This window comes from Schistocerca americana, chromosome 4, assembly GCF_021461395.2.
Source record: "Schistocerca americana isolate TAMUIC-IGC-003095 chromosome 4, iqSchAmer2.1, whole genome shotgun sequence".
Classification (NCBI taxonomy): Eukaryota; Metazoa; Arthropoda; class Insecta; order Orthoptera; family Acrididae; genus Schistocerca; species Schistocerca americana.
Genome location: NC_060122.1, coordinates 360,871,802 through 360,896,311, shown reverse-complemented (window position 1 = coordinate 360,896,311; position 24,510 = coordinate 360,871,802). Strand labels below are relative to the sequence as shown.

Sequence of the window (24,510 nt, the reverse complement as noted above, 5' to 3'; positions counted from 1 at the left end):
AGCACGACACAGTTGTAACTCCTGAAATCTGTTGTTTATGACCTCTGGACTGTCAAACATGCACTGCATTCTTGATCCATGTAGAAAACATGAAAATCTGCTGATTTACCCCACACATGAAGGAACACAGCCTCCAGGCAGATCAGACAGACTAGATCTGATGGGTGGTGCCGGCACATAAGCATAAAAAATGATGAACTTGGGACTGGCAGCCAAATCCATCAAAAATATCCTTGCAATTGGCTCACAGTTCTATGCTGTTGCAGAAATCCGTCCATGTGTGGCCAGTTATTATCATTCCTTCCCTCATACACGGCTTACTGAACTATTGCTCTATTACTGTGAAAACATTAGTATTCAACAAACAAGGCTGAAGATGAAAATTCACTGAGTTTTACAGCTAATATACTGCTCAGCCACCAGACCGTGAGTGTGGTGTGAAATGAGATAAAAGAATTTTAAGGTAGTAGCTTCATATTGAAAAAGAAGAACAAAAATCAAACAACACTCTTAAGAAATTAGGTGCAAATTTGAATGAGAAATTACTTACCACTACTGATGTTGGGGATAGCGACTGCTTTGAAGAAACAGGTGATCCACATATTCCTGTTGGACTATTATTGCTTACAGGTGACCTTAATGGTGTCAACGATGACTGGTTTACATCTGAGTCTTTGGTACTCATTACTGATGTATCAGCAACAGAAGTAATGTTTGGAGTTCCATTTCTGTTCTCCTTGTGAAGTTCTCCATGGTTGTTTGATGTGAATTCTGTTCTCCTATTATTTCCTTCCTTTGACAGCTCTCCAGTAACTTTACGTTCATGTTTTGTCCTAGGTGGTGCAACAGGTGGCTTTAAAGTGATATCTGGTGTTTTGAATAACACTTTTGTGATGTCTGGTAATGAAAATGCTTCAGGGTTTGTTAGAGGAGTGTGTGGAAGAGAAGAAGAATATTTTTCTGGAGACCTGCAAAATTTTGAAGGGCGATGACTAGATTTAAATGATGAGTGATAGGACAGTGGACGACTTCCTTTCGATGTCTTCTTAAATGATGTTAGTGGCGTAAAAAACTGTTCAGTTTCTTCAGTAACGAGGACAGAGTCGTCAGATAATGGCATTTTTAAGTCCTGGCCACTTTCCATGAGACTATTAAATCTTTCATCGGTTTCTCCAGGAGATGGAGGAATTACAGTAGGCATTTCTAATTTCTTGACACATGATGGTATCAGAGATTCATCCTTTTCAGGAGAATTTGGAGGAAACAAAGTAGGATCTGATGTGCGCCTAGGAGCAAGAGATGGTGGGCTATAAATGCCACTGAAACATTTCCTTGACTTTCTATCTTGACTAGAGCGTTTTTGAGGTAAATGTTTGTCTAGAACCATTTTGTGAACAATGTCTTTCTGGACTGACCTCTCCCTTGATATTTCTTTCAGTTTTCTTGAAGTATTGGGTGATTTTGTATGATGTAGACCAGAATAATCTTCACTATTAGTGGCAGGTGCTAATGTCAGTTGCTCTACTTCAGAGTCAACACCTTGTAATACTAGTGAGTCTTTATCTTTTTGTCTAGATTTTATGATATTTATCGAATCTCTTATATTGCTGAAGGTAGGAACATGTTCCTCACAATTGCTAGCATAATTATTGCAAGTCTTTTGAGAAAAATCATCAGTATGTGAATCTCCACCATTCTTTGGAGGTCTAGAATCACTTTTTGGCGTGTAAAACAGATCATCTTCACAAGTAGAATCATTATTTGTACACTTGTTGGGCAGTTTCTCTTTCACTGTGTCTGTATCACTTGTCATTTCTTCTGTGGAAGTCCTTTCTCGTTGAAGTGAATTGTCATCCTCCTCTTTTGACATGTGTGTAGATTCCTTGCTGGAAGTTTGTTTAGGACTACTATCATTCTCATCAGAATTATCATCACATTCACTAACAATTAATGTAGGTAGAACAGGGACAGGCATGGTTTGTTCTATTAAAGCTGGAATTTCTAAAACAGGTGTAACAACATCATCAGAATCAACAAACTGTACATAGCCACTGTTTTTTATTAATGTTTTGTTAGTTGCTGCTAAAACATCATCTGAATCACTTTCATTTTCTTCTCCTGTATCCATGAACTCAATATTCTCTATATCAGACAATAAGCAAGGCACAGTTTTTACTTCATGATGATGATACAGAGGGATTTCAGTCTGACAATGTATCTTATCTTTATTACTGTCATCATCAAGATCTTCTGTTTTAGCAATACTTTTTTGGTATCCTGCAGAAAAATTTTTCTCTGGCGTATTTTTACTACTTTTTGGCTTCTTATGGTGTCTAACGGTAACAAAATGTGGATTAATATTAAACTCTACATCATCTAGATCTTCTGAAACTACAGCGTCACCATCATGTGCCCAATCTGATAATTCTGTCTCTGTTAATGCTGCAAATGTAGCTTCATGTTCATGTGACTCAGAAAAGTCACTTCTCGAAGGAGGAGTTGATGGGCTACTATGATCGCTATTAACGGAATTATGCCTAACTTTAGCCAAATCACTGTTAGATTTATCAATAACAACACTTTTCTCTGACACTTTTTCAACACTAATGGCATCACTTTTTGGGAATTCTTCAGTATACTGCTTGGTAAATAGTGCTTCTGCAACAGATTCCTGTTTTGTGCAGTTTGATACATCAGCATCTTCTGTCATGAGGACACCACTAGAATCGTGTATTTCAACTCTCGGAGTAATTCTTTCTGGTAACTGTCCAGAAGAATGGGAATCACTTTTCTGTTTTGTATCATTTTCAACTGAACTGCTGCCTGAAGACAACGAATCAGTTTCTATATCATCATCATCATCATCATCATCATTCTCATCATTTTCTTCATTATCATTGCCAGTCTTTGGAGTCAAGTTCCACTGCATGTCAGGTACAACTATGGATGTTTCGTGAGCTGGGCTTCTCGGTCGGTAGTCTGTTTCATCTTCTACTTTAGCTGGTGTCGAATTATCCATCCCATTACTAGCAGTTTTGGTATTTTCTGTTATTACCAATAGTTTTCGATCTCCTTCATCGGTATGAGCGTTAGAGCCACTAGCATGATCTGCTTGTGCAGAAGACTTTTCAGCCCCAAAAAAAGGAACTTTGGCTTCTTTCTTTCCACAAACATGCTCAAAGGAGCCCTCCACATCTGGTAGCTCTTTCTCTTTGCGTAAAGCAGGTTTTTGTATTTGTGGAAGCTGTAGTGATGGTGCAATAATTGTTGGCGATGGAGGAGAGAAATGAGTACTACTGCTAGAAGAAACTCTTGATGTTCCTTGAAGATAGGCTTGCATAGATGGACTGGGTTCTGGAGCTGGATGCAGAAGTTTCTGATGTTCTGATATAGTATCAACAAAGTTCTTTAATTTTGAATCTATTGTTGATGCTGAACCAGATTTCCTCACTGTGCCACCAATATCTGATGTGCCCAGCAAGTACCTTTTCTTCAGTTCCAGAGAAACTTTGGAGGCAATGCCCTCAGTTGAATGTGTCCTGTTAAGTAGATAGTTTCCTTGTCTAGGATTAATAAGTGGAGTAAGCTGCGAAGATGTGGGTAATTTAGCATTATTATTGAGAAGATTCTTGCTAGTGACCAAATTTGAAGCAGTGAAAGAATTGGCTGTTTCTGGTTGAACTGATGAAAACTTAAGTCTAATCCCATGCTGACTCTGCACTGATGGCAACAGTGGCTTTACCGTTCCATTTATTGGATGAATATGTCCAGCTCGAGTATGAACTTTGATTGGTTCCTCAGCGTTATATCTCTTTCTTTTTGTGACATTCCTGTCATCTACTATTATAGATGGTATATTGTGAGGAAATGATGTTCCATCATGCTCAAACTCAGAATCAGTTTCTATTTCTGTTGCTGAATTTTCAATTTCTTCATCACTGGACTCTGTTGTATCGTCAGATTGAACCTGAAAAACAACAAATAATACATGGATAAATACATGGCTAAAGCAATACTGTAATGTATAACACATAAGCATATAAGATAGACCAGTCTTCCAAGGGATTCAAGGCACACATTCACTTGTGTTAAATGTGAGGCATATAAGAAGAGTAAAATTAAAATTAGTTTACATTGGAGTTACCTCAGTGAATCCTTGACATACTGAAATCCTCAAAAAATTCCAGTGACACTTTTATTCAATCTGTAGTGAATGCACTTATGCTGATATTAAAACACTTAAATTTTAAACTCTTTATTTTCTATTGTCCCTACTATTTACTGCAATAGATGTAATGTTGACAAAATGATCTGTCCCACAGGAAAGTTGCAGTTAAAATTGAAAATGAAAATTTTATGGATCTGTGTGTTCATAATATATAACATTTTTCTTCGTGTTTTGATCACCGGTACCCCTATGAACCTTTACTTATGTCTGCTTTAATTGCTCCAAGTATCAAACTATGATCTTACAGAGAAAGTGAGTCATTGCTTGCCTGTGTGTGTACTGCATATGGGATTGCCCTTCATTGGAGCCAGTGTACATAATGATATCATATGAATTATAAAAAATTGCATACATGTGAAAAATACAGCAGAAGGAAATCCTCTGAAGTGAAGAAAAGGAAGAATAGGCAGTAAAGATGGTAAAAAAATATTTTAGTGCCATGTAATGCATAATAAGCAGGAGTTATGTTGAACTTGGAAAGTGCAATTTGTTCATGAAGCTCTCTTCAAGAGCAAGTACAAATTTAGGTATTTCTAAAATTTATCAGTGCAGTTTGCTAACTGAGTAAGATTGGTTTATATTTATGCAATGTCACATGGATCTAATAATATGGAAGTGAGGTCTGTATACTATGTCACAATTTTTCTCTAAGTTCTTTTGAATATGAAGATTTATGACCAAATCTTGACGAAACTGATTGGCGCTATTGCATTGAGTACTTAAAATGAGAAAAGCAGGGAAAAGTATGGCCCTTAACATGAAACACGTTTCTGCCAACCGTATGTAAAATAAAAGGAAAATAATTTTTATCACCATTCTCATCTGAATTGCGGCTATTAGATTAGGATGTATAAACATGACATATTAGTGGAGAACAGGCTGACTAATAACCTAGTGGTAAGAGTATGTGACGTTAACACTTACAAACAAGCTCAGAAGAGGACTGATCAAATGATACGTAGGCAAGTTTTGCGGCTAAGTCCCACCATATGATATAAGCTTCAGCATATAATAAATATTATCAAAGGAACTTGAGATGAGCTCGACATTCAGTCAAAACAACATAAAATAAAATGTTATGGACACCAAATAAGAACACCAGATCATATAACTGTAGTCCTTGAGAATGACATTTATTGGAAGAACAACTGCTTCCAGCAGTACACAATGAATTCTGCGTTTATGTAGCCAACAGCCCAGTCTTTCAAGGTACTTTGATGGCACAGGCAGTGAAGAGTGTGAAAATGATGAACTACAGATACAGCCAGTCAAAAGTCATCAAAAGTACAGAGTCTGATAACAGTATCAGCCATTCAGTCACTGGTACTTTCCAAACTTCTCAACAAAAATGTGGAGGAAAGAAGATACTTCTGTTTGATGGGTGATTATTTTTTATCTTATTTGATCTTTATTTAATCATACTATAAAATGTTTATTCCTAATGTCACATGTTCACAACCTATAGTTCTGAAAGCAAAGAATGAAGCATTGTCTTTTTATGATTATCTAATTATGATATTCAACTTTTTGAAGTTTTGTGACCAATAAAAAATAATAATGCTAATAGCCCCCAAAGTATTTTTTCTACTAACAAGAAGAAATATACATTTGAAGTTTCATTTCTTTAGTTAGTAAACATGATGATGATAATAATAATAATAATAATAATAACCCAAACCCTGTCAGTGAAGAGTAATTAATAATTCAAACTAACATATTAACTGTAATAATAATATTACTTAACAACATGAAGTTCTTCACATATTCCATCTTGTTAAGTATTTATGTACTAATTGACATTGCGGTGAAAATTTTAGCAACAATTTTTGTCTATAGCTGTTATTCAATGCATCAAGCACCATGAGTGACAGGTGTCAAATAATTGAATGATTTTTTTTTTTTTTTTTTTTTTTTTGAGAATTTCAGTAACTTGTCATCAAAACAATGTAACATAGCAAACATGCAAAAATGGCTTTTAAGAGTAAGCTAATACCCCACCTGAGACAGAACACAAAATGATGTGAGGCAGTAGTACATGTGTTAGTTACTTACTATGACAGAAAATGGTATAAAGTAGAAAACTGAAAATGTGAACATGTACATAATAATAATAACATTGTTAGACTACTAAAATGTTTCATGTGAAATAAATCAAATTACAACATCAAACCATTTGTTAATCTAAGCAGAGTTGTTATACATTGTCCCACATTAGTATATGGGCGTGTTGGCTGCCAAGTGGTACAAGCCACAAAAATTAAAAAAATTGACTGACACCACTTTATCATTACTAAACAGGCAGATCTTTGTATCTGAGAAGTGATATGGGTCCTAGCTCAGTAGTTTCCTCACAGAGATCCCAGAATGTTATTACAATGAAAGAAACTATTGCTAAGTGCTTTGACAATCAAGTGGTGTAAGTCAAAGCTCTCACGGCAGCCAGGTCTGTCACCACTGAATGAAAACCTTGATTGGATTGGATTGATGGAGTTACAGGGACCAAACCAAGAGGTTGTAAGTCCATTCACCTGGCAAAAGTCAACAGAGAGGAAGAACTTAGAAGACAAATCCTGATGAACCTGACTGCATCCGGGGAACAATAAAATCAAGAGACAGACCAAGAAGAAGGGAGAGTGGGTCCCCTGGATATGTTATGTGATGGGATACATGTCCTCAGCATCTGACTGGTATATCCTAATCCTTTATTAGCACAAGAAAACTAACAATGTGGACAAGTTGATAAAATCTCAGGAAAGAGAACAACAATGTTCAGACAGCGAACCAATGACAGATGTAAAAGAATACGAAGAATTAAAAAGGTGGGAGGGGCGAGAGCAACGCCGGACATCACGAAGCGAGGATAGCTATGGACCCTCTGTGTCGGAGCAGGGAGAAGGGCACCCCTCCAATCCCTGCTGTGGCTGATGAGACCAATGTGGCATATTTCACAGGGAGGAGCAGAAACCACCTTCACAGATAATACATAAAACCAGATCAGTCACTTTGGCAACCATCTGCTAGTGCCAGACGCAGTATGTCAGCAAGTTTTAAGGTTTTGCCATTAGGTGGCTAAATTGAGGCAGTCCAGCAGGACATAAGCCACTGTCAGGAGGGCACCACACCAACACTAGAGTGGTTCCTCACATTGTAAGATGTAGCCATGAGTCAGCCAACTTTGGGCAATGTGATTTTGGCCTATGTGAATGTGGCAGAGAATTGTAAATTCCCTGCGAGAAGCATGAGGGGAAGATTACCATCTGGCCATGGTCCCCTTTAGTGCTCACAGTTTGTTCAGAGAAAACAGGGCACACCAATCTGTGTTCCAAGCCTCCAACAACTGAAAATCCCGCTCCAGGGCAGCTACCACCAAAGTCAGCATCCTGGTAGCCAACTTGATCAACCAATCAGCATGTTCATTCCCTGGAATCCCACCATGATCTGAGGTCTAGAGAGAGACCGACGATTGAGCTTGATGGAGGTAAGAAAGGAGATCCTGGACAGTGACAACCAGTGGGTGCTGAGGGTAGCACTTGTCAACAGCCTAGAGATTAGTTTGGGAATCACTGCCAATTAAGAATGTCTCAACAGTGCAAGAATGAACATGGCTGAGGGCCCAAGTGATGGCCACCATTTCTGTGGTGAATATACAACACCTTGCATTTATGTAAGCAAAACCAGTTTGTAGTTGATCTTAGAGCCATCAGTGTGTATACCTCTTCTGAACCAGGAAAAGCATCAAGTACAGTCAAGAACAGATGGCGAATAACCATGGGGTCAACAGTCTTTCAGTACAATGGATAGGCAGAGGCAGATCCAAGGACTGGCTATGCACCGTGAGGGCATACACAGTTGCTCCCTGACAAGGGGTGACAGTGGGGGAAGTTGACGTTTCGAACTGTGATTCTGACTCCAGTTTTCGGCCACTGTTGTGGTAGGTGGACCTCCCTACCGGGAAAAATGACACAGTTGTTTGGATGCTGCAGCAAACGTGTATGGTATAGCTGACAAGTAGTAGTTGGTGCCTGATCTGTAGTGGAGAGACCCCAGTCCCTGCAAGTAGGCATTTCACAGGGCTGGTCCAAAAGGCATCTGTTGCAAGTTACAACCCATAATAATGTATCAGTACGAGCATTCACAATGATGAAGGTGATGCCAAGCCACATGCCACACTCCCATAATTAAGACAGGGCAGGATCAAAGCTTGGTTAAGTTGCAAAAGTGTAGCGTAGTCTGTGCCCCAGCCGGTGTAACCGAGACCTCTAGAAAAAGGGGCACACTCAGTACAGAGCTCTGTGGGCCACCATTCTCTTGTGTATGGGGGGGTACTGTGGGAAGCACCAACTTCAATCCAGAAAGTACTGGACAATCATGCTACTGGTGCATGAACGGATCAAGGTGGTCATCTGCTGCCACTGGTCCCAAGGACACAAGGACACAGCATCAATATACATCACCTCTGAAATAGGTTGTGCAGGGCATAGAGGGGGGGGGGGGGGGGGGAGGCAGGGGAGGGGACAGAGTGGTTCCACTGCCGCATGGGTCACCAGGAACTGTTCCTCAGGTACAAAGTCAGAACATATTGGTCCGGGGCATATGGGGAACATCAGCAACTCCTCCGTCTTGGAGGTCTTCCTTTTTGCATCCTCTCCTTGGATGGTTTCATTGTCCTTGAGAGCTTTTCTACCTTAGTTTCAGAGACAGAGGTGGGATGCGAAGTCCTATGACCAGCAACATGTGGCTTCTTCTGCCAGTGGGTAGTATCTGTTTGCAGATCAGCAGAATTCTGGGAATGGAGCATCCTGAGGGTTCCTAGTAAGGGGCACCAGAGGGTGTTGTTTCTCTGGCTGGGGACTGGAGATCAGTATCCCTAGTGTGTGGAGAGTCAATGCTCCCAAAGAAGGTGTGGGGAAAACAGTAGCAGGAGGGTCCCAAACCATTAGGGATGCGAGTGCAGTCAAGCAACCCCAGGGGACCAACGAAGAATGCAAAAAGGGCAAGGGTACTGTCACTAGAGAGGTTGATTAGCTGTGTGCTCCATGTTCTGTTGATTATGTAACATTCCTATTATTAGTTCTGCGATGTTACAGACTAAACTTACAAGGCCTTTATATTAAAGACTGTAAAAAAGATGGATGTAACTCCTGCAATTCCACAGCCTAAAAGGGTTAGAAAATATGATGGACATCAACACGACATCTCAAAAGTCTCGCAAAACATTGCCAAATCATACAGTGATCATTCAGCTAGACACACACTACCTAAAACGTTTCTTAATGTAAACTGAATGTGCCCCAATGGATGCGGTCAATCAAAACGTTTCAACAATAGATTTATACAGTGTGATTTACATTTACAAGTTATTGTCTTGCCTTAGCTTAGCCATGACTAGTATAATTGTGAAATTACAGCGGATGTAAAGTTAAAATTTGCTCTCCTGAAAAAAGTTGACTTTGGTCATACTCTATTTGGCAGCTGATCATACCATACAATTCTGTTAGAAACACAGGTGTCATACAGGAAGTCCTCTCCGTTATTTAGCAAGTGATTCTGTGACATTTAGAAGTTAACACTGATGTAAATAGTATTAAGTAATCTTTCAAGCTAGCATGCTCTTGTATAAGTTACATACACAACAAACATGGCACCCAAACTGAAGATACAATAATTTAGTCTACTACCACCATTACTAACACGAAACAGGCAACAGAAGACAGGGTTTCTATTTTAGTGTATGCATCTGTATCTAATGTTTAGCCAAAGCACAAGGGATATTGGTAAAGTAAAGACAGCATGTCCAATAAATGTCTGCAAATAACTTTATCGTAGAAAACATAGCTCCTAGAATAATTTTATGAGACTATACAATACATACTCCACTATTTTTTTGGCCAAGTGTCAACATTTGTCTATCATCTTCATGGTAAAAAAAAGACTGCTTGTCATCTACCACTGGGTGTATGGTTTGGATCTTTACACTAGGCCTTCCTGTCAGGACCGAACAGCTACTCAATAATTTTATCATCATAACTTATACAACAACATATGTTTCTGAGTGGGGTCTGCCTTATACAAAATTTCTGGCCAGTAGGAAAATGAATCTTCTAATGTAATTTTCATGTAACTTTTCATCTCAAGGATTGAATAGCTTTCCCTTCACTAACTGCCCTGCATCTATTCTGCGAAAAAGGGCTTTTGTCACTGATACACTCTATGTACTACACCGAATGCAAGTAAAACCACAATTAGTAATTAGTATGGTTTGCAGTATAAATGGTCGTAGTTCTGTGTTCACTTGCCTGTGTTTAAGTGCCATGTGTTAATACTGTATACATGTGTTAATACTGTATACATGTGTCAATTTGAAACACTTGGATTTCTGAAAGTAGAATGAAGCACTGTCTCAATTATTCAAGAACATCTTGTGTGAAGTACAAGACAAATTATAGAAGTTGTAGTGAAATATATCTCTCAGTAAAGTTTGTTTGTAATGTAAAGTACACTACCGGTAAACTGGTATCTGTTTTTGATCTGATCAAAGGCTAACAAATAGCAAAACAATATAACTATGGAACCTACTTTATCTTCATTTTGGGAGTTGGAAGGAAATATGTGGAGGCAAATCAAGGGTAAGATATTTGAATTTGCAGAGTATCTTCAGAAGAATCATTTCCAGTTTGCCTTTTGGCTTCAGTGCATTCGTTTTATTATCCTAACTTAAGTCTTTGAAAAAATCTTGACGGCAAACACAAAATTTGGGTTTCATTGAAAAAGAATGATCATCACTTTGTTGTGAGTTGTGGGAGATAGCATAATAGGGAAAGTGGATTTCTTGTATTGCTGAGAAGGTTTAAAATATCTCAGTGAAGGTAATATTCAGGTAGAATAAAGAGCACAAAATGAACTAAGTGTTTCTAGAGTAAGTAGCAAACCTAAGTCAACAGGACACGTAAAATATAGACCAATTTTATTATCACACCCATGAAGATGTATCTTACAATAATGTTCCAATCTCAATCAAAGACTTCAGTCTATTGTACAACATTTTGCAGTAGAAGAGCAAAATGTGAGAAAGCAAGGAAAACTGTATGGATTTAGACAGTGCATATGAGCTTGGTGATGGCATAATTAAAACAACCTCTGACATTAAGGTATCCACTGTGTCAAATTATTTCAACATTTCAGGCTACTACACCTCAGCAGTGATGTGAATTTAATTATATAGGGCTGTGAATACAAAACAAATTGTAAAATATCGTAGTCAATACACTGATGATTGCCATACCATATTAAAAAAGGCATGGCCAACATCCATGGGAAAAGAAAATAAACTGATATCACTTCCATAAAATGTTACTTCCATAAAATATCAGAGTGTATACATATGGAGCATTTTAAAATGGAATGACCAGATAAACTTAATTGCAGGTATGGCACATGCCAGACAGATTCATTGGGAGAAATCCCAGAAAATGTAGTCCATCAACAAATGATGTAGCTTACAAAATCCTTGTCTGACCAATACTTGAACACTGATACTCAGTATGTGATCCGTACATGTACCAGATATGATTGATAGTGGAAATAGAGAAGATCCAATGAAGAGCAGTGTATTTCAATACAGGTTCATTTAGTAAGTGTGAAAGTACCACAGAGATGCTCAGTCAATTTCAGTGGCAGAGCATGAAAGAGAAGGGATCTGTACCACTGTGTGGTTTATTATTAAAAGTTCCAAGAGCATATGTTCCCAGTATGGCCAACCATTACATTGCTTCCTCCTTCTGCAAAAAGAGCCTGAAGGCAAAATATGAGAGACGCAAGCTCACACACAGGCTTACCAGCAATCATTCCTCCTGTGGATTTGGAGCAGGAAAAGATGGTTTGACACTGGTATCCAAATTACCCTCCACCACACACCATAAAATGTCTTGCAAAGAATAGCAATAGATGTAAAAACCTTTTGGCTGATAAAGCATCACATGTGGTAGGATTCTCACTGTGAATGCTACAATTGTTTTTTACGTAAAAATTTGGCTGACAGTTATTCACATAAAAGTAATAACTTTATTCAAAGATTACCTTTACAATAGATTACATTCAACTGCATTCAGTTGATCAGAATAAACTGACTCTGGGAATACTGACTAAGTGGAAATAATCTAATTTTTTGGGTGAACTGATTCTCAGAAGATCGATTTTGAAATCGGCACAGAGCGAAACTTCTACAGAATGTTTGCATAATCACCGATTCCTTATTGGCATTTACACCAAAATAAACTCTCCTCTCTGAAAGAAAGGTGTTTATAAAATTCCATCAAATGAGCATAGTAGTTTGTGTAACAATGTTGGAATTTACAAAGACATAAATTAGACATTCTGATTCTAAGATAAAATTCTCACTCAGCAGCAGAGTGTGCACTGACGTGAAACTTCTTGGCACATTAAAACTGTGTGCCAGATTGAGACTTGAATTCAGGAGCTTTGCCTTTCACGGGCAAGTGCTCTGCTGACTGAGCTACCCGAGCACTACTCAGGACCTATCCTCACAGCTCTACTTCTGCTAGTGGAAACTTGTTGTTCCAAAAGACAAACTCCTATTGTCTCCAAATCCCACAGAAATGAAACTTCTGAGACTGCTGCAATATCTGGTAAGAGAGGTCCCACTGAAAAAGATTTGCCATTTTTGCTTTAAAGTGAGCAACTTTGTAGCTTGCTTGAACAGCCTTCTCCACATTGGTATTCTTTATTGTCATTCACACGCGAAGTAGAACCCTAATACATTGCATGAACTGTTGCAGAATATTTCTAAAGCTCGTATCGCCCATATATTGCCTCAATGCCTGGAAACTCGCTCTCCACACACTTCAACTTGTATCTATTGCTAGTGCATTGCACAAAGGCATGTGTAATGACATTGCATATTGTACTTTGTGGCAGAATTGAGTACTTAGTGGTATATAAGTATCACTGGGTGTCCATCCTTCATGCTTGACAGAACTATCTTATCCCAAGACAGATGCATGAAACTTCCTCAATTAGCCATATCTATTGCAGTCATCGGCAGTGTATAAAGGTGAAAGTGTTTGCTGTGCTGGTCCACTTTCTCATGGCAGAGGGTAATAAGTATGTGACCTCATCACACTGGCCCTGAGCCAGTGCAGTGAGGGCTCCCATTTTGTGGGATACCGTAAGAACAGTCAGATCTACAACCACTGTCTTCACCACATCCACAATGGATAAAATGAGATTGTAAGAAAGTCCAAAGTATGTTGCAAAGTGTTAATTGCTCTTGACAATATGTGATCAGAATCATCTGATTTTTTACTGTTCAGGGAGTGTTTTGGTTTTCTTGCTACTATTATGGAGGAAATCCAGTCTGCTGATTACTGTGGAAATCAATTTTATAAGAAATCACACCAGCAAAAATTATGCTTTAGTTTCCCAACAGATAATCAGAATAGTTTACTGAAAAGTGCTCATATCAGTGTGTTGGTAATAATAATACACTGTTTTTTATGCCATTGCTTGATATCTGTACCTTCTTGCTCTGTTTTGAAGTTCCTGTCACTATTTCAAATCCATATTAATTTAAAATTTATGTTATTTTCACTGAGCTTTGTAAACTTTTTCTGATTGCACCCTAAAGTTTGACAAATATTCCAGTCTCTCTTGTAGACATTTTTGGTCCCTAGTTATCGATGCTACCTTCTTTTTGTGCTACATTTGGGTCTCCCATTTCTTAATGAAAAACAAGTTCCAAAGGAATTATTATTGATACCATCCACATCATGAACATCAGGTCATTAATGATTTCAATTAATTCTATGGTTACATTGAGGTTGGGGTGCTTTGGGGGAGGAGACCAAACTGGGAGGTCATCAGTCTTATCGTATTAGGGAAGGATGGGTAAGGAAGTCAGCCTTCCCCTTTACCAAGGAACCATCCCGGCATTTGCCTGAAGAGATTTAAGGAAATCATGGGAAACGTAAATGATGATGGCCAGACGCGGGGGTTACATGGAAAATAATCACTTTCATTTTTGTTTGTCTATGGCACATTTATGCTTTTCCTAGTAATAAGTGTTGTTAAAATGTTTGCCCAAAATCCTAATGGAACTGCAGTGATCTCCTTCATTAAGTGCCTGTCAGCTGACAAGATTCTCTGCTCCTCTCATTTTGCAAAGTTTATTGTTTGTTCCAAACTGACACATGAAAATAAGATATTCTGTATCATATCCATTGGTTGCCAAAATAATTCAACTGTACCACCTTGTTCAGGATTAGACATACAAATTTTGTGTAAATAAAAGCTTCTACGCTTTATGTTTAATAGAGTGAAATATTCAATTAAAATCAGAATATCTATACTGCAAACTACCCAGTTTTGAAACAAAGAACACTAAGCAATATTGTTACATATGCTTTCACACAGTATACTAACAACAGATATAAGGTGACATACACAAAGAGCCAGCTGCCAGGCTTCAAGGCAATATATTGGGAGATGTGTATCTTAGAAATAATCTGCAACAGTTCATGCAAACTACATCTACATGGCTACTCTGAAAATCACACTTAAGTGCCTGGCAGAGGGTTCATTAAACCATTTTCATACTAATTCTACACTATTCCACTCTCGAACAGCGTGTGGAAAGAAAGAACATGTGTAGGGACGTATTATGTTTCAACTTTACAGGTGAATAAAAGATTCCAAGAACTGAAACTAAAAGCTCAGCAATCATTTTCTATTTCACTTGATGATGCAGAATCAACAACCCAGTTAGAACTGTCAGGGTACCATAATTATCTGCCAATAATTATAACCAATAATTTGCTGTGAGACTGAAATTACAACACACTAAACATGTGATGATGATAATGTTCATTTAAGCAAGCAACACAAAAATTCAGCACAGTCACATGCATGTAATAATGTACATATTTCTGTGAGCAACATTTCTCGGAAATTAAGAGATGTAAAAGCCAAACCAATACCACTCCAAGTCGCAACGAGAAGAGCTGAGTCTGTTGGAAAATTTGACTATTCATCACAAGCAACTATATTCTGCACAGTAGGAACTGTTCCATAGGTCACTTGGGAGCTTGTGAACTGGAATAGCCTCCTACTGAGACACTTCAAGAGTTGTCTTTCAAAAACTAACTCAAGTCACACTCTTATCAATTTATCTGAAAAACCATAAGAAGCTTGAGTGCATTAGGACTTATCTTCAAATGATTGTGAATGAGTTTCTTCAAACTTACTTATTCAATTAGTGTTACCCTGATCAGAAAACAAAAATGTTAATACTGTATTTAATTTCATTATAAATAAGCTACCAAGCAGCTAATGAATTTTAATTGCACTAGCATGTTTTCTGGGTAAGTTTTATTGCCTAAGAATATCATCTTAACATTTTCTGTATTTGATCATTTTGAAATGGACAAGGAAAAAAAAGTGGGCACAATTGGTATATGACAATGTGAACAGGAAAAGAGATACGCACGATGCTGTAATGAACACAAATTTTACATTACTACCACAGCATAATTACAGTTCACACTCTATATACATTGCATCACAGAATAGCTAAGGTATGTAGTCACAGGTAACAGAATGTTGCCAAGAAGTGTTTTTGTGCACACTATAGTAACTGTGACTCATACCTGATACAGATCTCTTCAACTGCAATGAATTGCAAAGCATGGCATGCTACTTATGAGAACCCTCTCTCTCATCCCCAATAATCCACACAGGAAGTCGCTGAACTGCAATGGTAACCTAATATGATATTTCAGAAGGTTATCAACCAATACAAATATTGTAGGACTTTTAAGACCATCTTAAGAACAGAAAATACTGTTCATTCTTTGATTTTGATGTCAGTCCATTATACCTAATCATTTTATTATTATTATTTTTTTTAAAGTTCCAGTGCCTTCTGCATGAAACCATCAATGCTATTGCAAGACAGTGGCATCTAATGGTTCAATGAGGTACATCTATGAATGTAGTGTATTGTGGCAATCACTTACAGCATTCAAACCAACAGCCAGCTTTTTTTTTAAATACTGATCATACTGAGGTGATCATTGACATTGGCAGTAAATATAGCTAAATTATTGTAATGTAAATGTGAGTTTGTCCTACTACTTGTCTGACATAAATTTATTAAACTTTAGGCTAATTTTGCTTGTTATTTAGGACTATACTTTGTTTTAGGCATTATGAGTTCATGGAAGTTTCTAGATGTCGGATTGCATCTAAGAAAATGCAAAAATGCTTTTGAATATATCTCATCTCTTGAAATGATGAGCGGTTGAAAACTGTATGTCCAAGAGGTTAGAAAGTTTAACCACCTTTGTAAAACAATTGATTGTTTACTTTTTGCCAATTTCTTCTCATATTCATTGCTTAACATGATGATAAAGGCCCATTTTGTGAAAACTTTAAAATTAATTTTTTTAATATTATTGGGATCAATAGGTTAACGAGTGTGGGACTACATTTCCAGAGGTCAATTCATCGAGCAACACTAACAATCTCTATCACTGAAATGGACAAGTGCTAAAGCAAAATCTAGACTCTATAAGAATAAATATCAACCAGTGCCTAATTATAAGGGGCGTTCAAAAAGAAACAAGCTGGAGGTATGATTACAGAAACCTGTACCTGTATGTTAGAAGTATTGACCCTGGCTGTTGAGACACTTGTCCCACTGTGACACAAGACAGCGAATGGCTGTCTCATAAAATTCCCGGGGCTGCAATGTTAACCAGTTCCACACGTACAGCTGGACATCGTCATCCGAGGTGGATTGGTTGCCCCTCAGAGTGTTTTTAAAGGGGACCAAAAATGGCGTAATCACAGGGAGAGAGGTCCGTACTCATTTTCACTGTATGGAGGGTGGCCAAGAACCTCCCATTTGAATTTCTGCAGGAGTGCCACGACTGTGTTGGCTGTATGACGCTTTGCACTGTCGTGGAGCAGAATGACCCCATGGGTGAGATTGCCTAGTTGTTTTGATTTGATTGCTTGGCAAAGGGTGGTCAAGGTTTGCGATTAATGCTGTTGTCCCATGCTGCAGGAAGTGAATCAGAAGGGGGCTCTGAGGGGCAAACGATTCACCTCGGACGATGATGTCCAGCTGAACATGCGGAACTGATTAACACTGCGGCTCTGGGAATTTTATGAGACAGCCATTCATCACCTTGTATCACAGTGGGATAAGTGTCTCAGCAACCAGGGTCAATAGTTCTAACATACAGGTACTGGTTTCTGTAATTATCCCTCTGGCTCATTTCTTTTTAAACACTCCCTTATATTTGTAATGTTCAAGAGCTGTGTGCGAAGTTTTTACAGTCTATTAATTTTCTCAATGCAGAGTACTTGTATAGGGGTAAAAATGAAATGCATTCATTTATGTGTAATAAGTAAGCAGGACAATAAATTTATTTCCATGGCTACATTACCTATAAGCGTTGCAATGTTTGTATTCCCTGTATTTATGATGTCAGCATGCATATGATGAAAGATTTACATCCATTAAGTGAATACAAGGCAAAGCAACAATCTGCAAATAAAGGACAATTTGTTCAAAAAGCATGCACTACTTTGCATCCTGTTTTCAGTGAGATTCCACAAAAATAAAAGTTTTTAGGTATTCACATCCAAGCTGAAAGCTTTACTTTTGGCACATTTCTTCTGTCATGCAAATGTATGCCACATGTTTATTTCTGCTACATATAGCTCCATGTAAACAAATCAAATGAGTCAGAGGGAAAACAGTGGACTTGTGATTCAGATAACCTGGTCTTATTCTCTGCTCTGACAATCTTGATCAACATGTTTAACAGTTTTCCATGGTCACTGCAATAGAAGTGCGAAGGTAGTTTTTTGTGCTAGGCAAAGACTCACATTTTATCAATTTTGTGTTAAAACTGCTATGATTCATTGGTGATATATCTTGTATGACTAATTACATCAATTTAACTGTGGTGAAAAGCTCATATGATATATACTTCATAATTTTATCATTGCTGGTGGCATATTTCAACAAATCATCTGGGTCACGTCAGATATGATGGTGTGGCCAATTAACTAGATGGTTCCTGTGTATTCTTCCTTAATGTCTTATTACTTTTCAAATATCCCTCATGATAGGTTAAGTTTTTGATGGTGAGTAAGGACATTAGGGGGGGAGGGGGGGGGGACTATTATGTGTGCTTTTCTGCATTAAAACCTGCTGTTAACATCAATGCATGAGCATCAGATGAAAAACTTAATGATTCATGTTAGGAAAAAAAAAAAAACAGGTACACTTCACAACTGCATACACACATATAAAGAAATACTGAGTACATAATTACCTTATACACATCTGATATTGCCATTTTCAAAGCAATATCTACAATCTCTCTCTTCATTACGATCCTAAATAAAGTGCATTAGTTAACTGAATCTTATTGTCTGTTGCCACTAGTGCCACCACCATCAACAATAATCACCACCAACAATCGCCACCACCACCACCACCACAACAACAACAGCAGCAGCAGCAGTATTAATAACTACATAACCGAAAAGGTAGTTACTATCTTCTTTAAAAACAGAAAATAAACATAGGAAAGGCTATTTTGGTAATGGTAAAAGTGTTGAAATACGTGGTATGTGTGTGTTGGATATGTACAAAAATGGACACACATTACACAAGAAAATAAATATTTTTTTCTACAAAGTTGTTGAGAAATTCACTTTCTATGTGGTATTAAAATTAGTTGTCTGACAGAAATAAATAATTTACTGCAAGTTGCATTTTTTGAGCTTCTTATTTGATTTTGATGAAAGTGACTTTTTTTCAATCTTCACCTCAGTGTTTGACCCTGAGTCTGTATCACTCTGTACTTTTGCACATTCGGGAACTTTCAAATATATTTCTTGTTTCCGTAATTCCCGGGCTTTGACATCTTCATCACCTTCTGTGGCAGTTTCAGTCTCATCATCTGTAAAACATTGAAGAATAAACTTGTTACAATTGTATAGTGTTAAAAATCCATAAACTACATATTCGTGATACACCAGTTTGCATATAAACCAGAAGAAATAAATTGATATCGTGCAATGCAAATTTAAACATCTTTTTGACTGTCATTCTTAGCTCATTTTACATTTGGTCTGTACGATTTGTATTCATACTCTCACTCCTTGGAATATAGGTTAGTGTAACAAGTAGGAAGAGACTGACCAACAATTTTAACATAATTTTCAAATTCATTGAGTGTAAACATGTTGTTGTTGTTGTTGTTGTTGTTGTTGTTTTCAGTCCTGAGACTGGTTTGATACAGCTCTCCATGCCACTCTTCTTGATCTCCCAGTACGTACTGCAGCCTACATCCTTTTGAATCTGCTTAGTGTATTCATCTTTTCGTCCCCCTCTATGATTTTTATCCTCCACGCTGCCCTCCAATACTAAATTGGTGACCCCTTCATGCCTCAGAACATGTCCTACCAAATGATTCCTTCTTCTAGTCAAGTTGTGCCACAAACTCTTCTTCTCCCCAATCCTATTCAGTACCTCCTCATTAGTTATGTGATCTACCCATCTAATCTTTAGCATTCTTCTGCAGCACCACATTTCGAAAGCTTCTATTCTCTTCTTGTCCTAACTATTTACCGTTCATGATTCACTTCCATACATGGCTACACTCCATACAAATACTTTCAGAAACGACTTCCTGACACTTAAATCTATACTCGATGTTAACAAATTTCTCGTCTTCAAAAACGCTTTCCTTGCCATTGCCAGTCTACACTTTATATCCTCTCTACTTCAACAATCATCAGTTATTTTGCTCCCCAAATAGCAAAACTCCTTTACTACTTTAAGTGTCTCATTTCCTAATCTAATTCCCTCAGCATCACTCAATTCGACTTGATTAGATTATCCTCGTTTTGCTTTTGTTGATGTTCATCTTATATCCTCCTTTCAAGACACTATCCATTCCGTTCAACTGCTCTTCCAAGTCCTTTGCTGTCTCTGACAGAATTACAATGTCGTCGGAAAACCTCAAAGTTTTTATTTCTTCTCCATGGATTTTAATGCCTACTCCGAACTTTTCTTTTGTTTCCTTTACTGCTTGCTCAATATACAGATTGAATAACATCGGGGAGAGGCTACAACCCTGTCTCACCCACTTCCCAACCACCATTTCCCTTTCATGCCCCTCGACTCTTATAACTGCCATCTGGTTTCTGTACAAATTGTAAATAGCCTTTCGCTCCCTGTATTTTACCCCTGACACCTTTAGAATTTGAAAGAGTATTCCAGTCAACATTGTCAAAAGCTTTCTCTAAGTCTACAAATGCTATAAACGCAGATTTGCCTTTCCTTAATCTATTTTCTAAGATAAGTCGTAAGGTCAGTATTGCCTCACGTGTTCCAACATTTCTATGGAATCCAAATTGATCTTCCCCGAGGTCGGCTTCTACCAGTTTTTCCATTCATCTGTAAAGAATTCACGTCAATATTTTGCAGCTGTGACTTATTAAACTGATAGTTCGGTAATTTTCACATCTGTCAACGCCTGCTTTCTTTGGGATTGGAATTATTATATTCTTCTTGAAGTCTGAGGGTATTTCACCTGTCTCATACATTTTGCTCACCAGATGCTAGAGTTTTGTCAGGACTGGCTCTCCAGAGGCTGTCAGTAGTTCTGATGGAATGTTGTCTACTCCCAGGGCCTTGTTTCGACTTAGGTTTTTCAGTGCTCTATAAACTCTTCACGCAGTATCATATCTCCCATTTCATCTTGATCTACATCCTCTTCCATTTCTACAACATTACCCTCAAGTACAACGCCCTTGTATAGATCCTCTATATACTCCTTCCACATTTCTGCTTTCCCTTCTTTGCTTAGAACTGGGCTTCCATCTGAGCTCTTGATATTCACACAAGTGGTTCTCTTTTCTCCAAAGGTCTCTTTAATTTTCCTGTAGGCAGTATCTATCTTACCCCTTGTGAGATAAGCCTCTACATCCTTACATTGATCCTCTAGCCATGCCTGCTTAGCCATTTTGCACTTCCTGTCGATCTCATTTTTGAGACGTTTGTATTCCTTTTTGCCGCCTTCATTTACTGCATTTTTATATTTTCTTCTTTCGTCTATTAAATTCAATATTCCTTCTGTCACCCAAGGATTTCTACTATCCCTCGTCTTTTTACCTACTTGATCCTCTGCTACCTTCACTATTTCGTCTCTCAAAGCTACCCATTCTTCTTCTACTGTATTTCTTTCCCCCATTCCTGTTAATTGTTTGCTTATGCTCTCCCTGAAGCTCTGTACAACCTCTGGTTCTTTCGGTTTATCCAGTCCCATCTCCTTAAATTCCCACCTTTTTGCAGTTTCTTCAGTTTTAATCTACAGTTCATAACCAACAGATTGTGGTCAGAGTCCACATCTGCCCCTGGAAATGTCCTACAATTTAAAACCTGGTTCCTAAATCTCTGTCTTACCATTATATAATCTATCTGAAACCTGTCCGTATCTCCAGGCTTCTTCCATGTATACAACCTTCTTTTATGATTCTTGAACCAAGTGTTAGTTATGATTAAGTTGTGCTCTGTGCAAAATTCCACCAGGCGGCTTCCTCTTTCATTTCTTACCCCTAATCCATATTCACCTACTACGTTTCCTTCTCTTCCTTTTCCTACTATCGAATTCCAGTCACCCATGACTATTAAATTTTCGTCTCCCTTCACTATCTGAATAATAATTTTTTTTATCTCATCATACATTTCTTCAATTTCTTCGTCATCTGCAGAGCTAGTTGGTATATAGAGTTGAACTACTGTTGTAGGCGTGGGCTTCGTGTCTATCTTGGCCACAACAATGTGTTCGCTGTGCTGTTTGTAGAAGCTTACCCGCATTCCTATTGTTTTATTCATTATTAAACCTACTCCTGCATTACCCCTATTTGATTTTGTGTTTATGACCCTGTAGTCACCTGACCAGAAGTCTTGTTCCTCCTACCACTGAACTTCACTAATTCCCACTATATCTAACTTTAACCTATCTATTCCCCTTTTTAAATTTTCTAACCTACCTGCCCGATTAAGGAATCTGACATTCCACGCTCCGACCTGTAGAACGCCAGTTTTCTTTCTCCTGATAACGACATCCTCCTGAGTAGTCCCTGGCCGAAGATCCAAATGGGGGACTATTTTACCTCCGGAATATTTTACCCAAGAGGACGCCATCATCATTTAATCATACAGTAAAGCCGCATGCCCTCGGGAAAAATTACGGCCGTAGTTTCCCCTTGCTTTTAGCCGTTCGCAGTAGCAGCACAGCAAGGCTGTTTTGGTTATTGTTACAAGGCCAGATCAGTCAATCATCCAGACTGTTGCCCCTGCAACTACTGAAAAGGCTGCTGCCCCTCTTCAGGAACCATATGTTTGTCTGGCCTCTCAACAGATACCTCTCTGTTGTGGTTGCACCTACGGTACGGCTATCTGTATCACTGAGGCACACAAGCCTCCCCACCAACGGCAAGGTCTATGGTTCATGGGGGGCTTGTTAACCTTTATTTCAGTTCATTTTGTGTGTCACTTGCGAGTTTCAGTCAATGTGAGTATCTACATTCCACTTACAAATTAAATATCCATAAAAATGCTTAACAAAACTCCTTGTGAACTAAATATGTTGATTAGAAATTATAATTTTAAAATATACTAGTGTGAAAAACTTAAGGATGAAAGTAACTTTCACATGAACATGGACCATACATAGAAAGACCTGCTCTGGTATAGTAAAGACGATAATTGTAAAAAAAAAATATGCAACTAGACAAACTGAAATGATACTACCATTCAAAGATAATATTTACACTGAAGTCACCACAATTCATAATGGTCCCCTGGACATTACAAAAGGTGGAATATGGCTCTTAATGAGGCGTGAGATCACCAAGGATGCCAATGCATGCTCTACAACATGCTCCCATGCTGGCCACAAGGTTTGTAAAGAGTTCTTGTGAGACAATGTCCCATTCCCCCACCAGTGAAGTCGACAGTTGCTGGATGTTCATTGGTGCATGTGGACGTGTTGTAAAACAGCTCCAGAACGAATCCCAAACATGCTCACTGGGATTTATGTCAGGGGAACAGGCAGGTCTGTCCATTTGATGAATAACTTCTTGCTCCAAGAAGTGCTCCACTGCTCTGCTCAATGTGAGTGTTAGAACCAAATATACAAATATACCTCTGAAAAGATGCACATGGGTAAACAGTACAGCGCCACAGTTACATTCCCTGGCGAGTGCATTGTGTTCAAAGATTTGGAGATCAGTACACCCATACAACATTATGCCTTCCCACACCATAACACCTGGACCACCAAAACAATCAGTGCAATGACATTGTTGGGTGCATTATGTGTTCTCATCTATTTCCATATGAAGGTATGTCCAGTACTGTCTAACGTGATCATTAATTCAATGGTCCAGGTCTTATGGCATGGGGAGGCATAATGTTGCATGCGTGTACTGACCTACAAATCTAAAACACAGTGCTCTTGAAGGCCAGTGTTATTGTGACACTGTACTCTTTACCCATGTGCATCTTCTCAGGGATGCAACCAGCCTTGACTTCATTTTTACGACTGACTATGTGTGACCACATCAAACAGCGCAGGTGGAGCAGCTCTTGGAATGAAAGGACATTTGGTGAATGGACTGGCCTGCCATTTCCCCAACTTAAATCCCATCGAGCATGTATGGGATGCACTGGGGAGATTTGTTGCAGCACATAAACATGGAATGCCCTATCACAAGAACTCTTTACCAACCATGTGGAGAGCATGGAAACATATTTCAGAGCACGCATTACCACCTGCAGTAATCACACACATGTCTAAGTAACACGTCCCATCTTTTGTAATGTCGAGGGGACCATCATGAATCACAGTGACTTCATTCTAATTACTGTCTTTGAATAAAAATATCATTTTTTTACCTCAGTGCTTATTTATTTCTGTTACTTTCTGTACCATACTACAGCAGTACTTTCTATGTATGGGTGAAGTTTCATAGGCTTGGCACTAACACATTATGCAAAAGATATTTTTGTACTTCAGTTTTGCACACCAATATATAATGAGATTAGACCTGCTTGATATATCTTTTCAAACTTCACATAAAAATCTACAGAAAATTTTGTTTGAGTATGTCAATGTATCAATTTTAGGTGCTGACTAGTATTTGTTAACACTATGGAAAGGATACATTACTAA

The 24,510-nt window shown here is 38.2% G+C and overlaps 1 protein-coding gene across 2 annotated transcripts in view; it reads right to left on the bottom strand.

The window, feature by feature from the left end:
• Window positions 1-24,510, bottom strand: part of LOC124613085 (F-actin-monooxygenase Mical) — a 555,995-nt gene that overhangs the window by 129,506 nt on the left and 401,979 nt on the right. For both annotated transcript variants that reach the window (XM_047141672.1, XM_047141673.1), the window contains 2 exons: window positions 19,091-19,224; window positions 551-3,967 (listed from right to left, as the gene is read on the bottom strand). In XM_047141672.1, coding sequence (XP_046997628.1) covers window positions 551-3,967; window positions 19,091-19,224 — 3,551 coding nt within the window. The remainder of the gene's footprint in view (window positions 1-550; window positions 3,968-19,090; window positions 19,225-24,510) is intronic.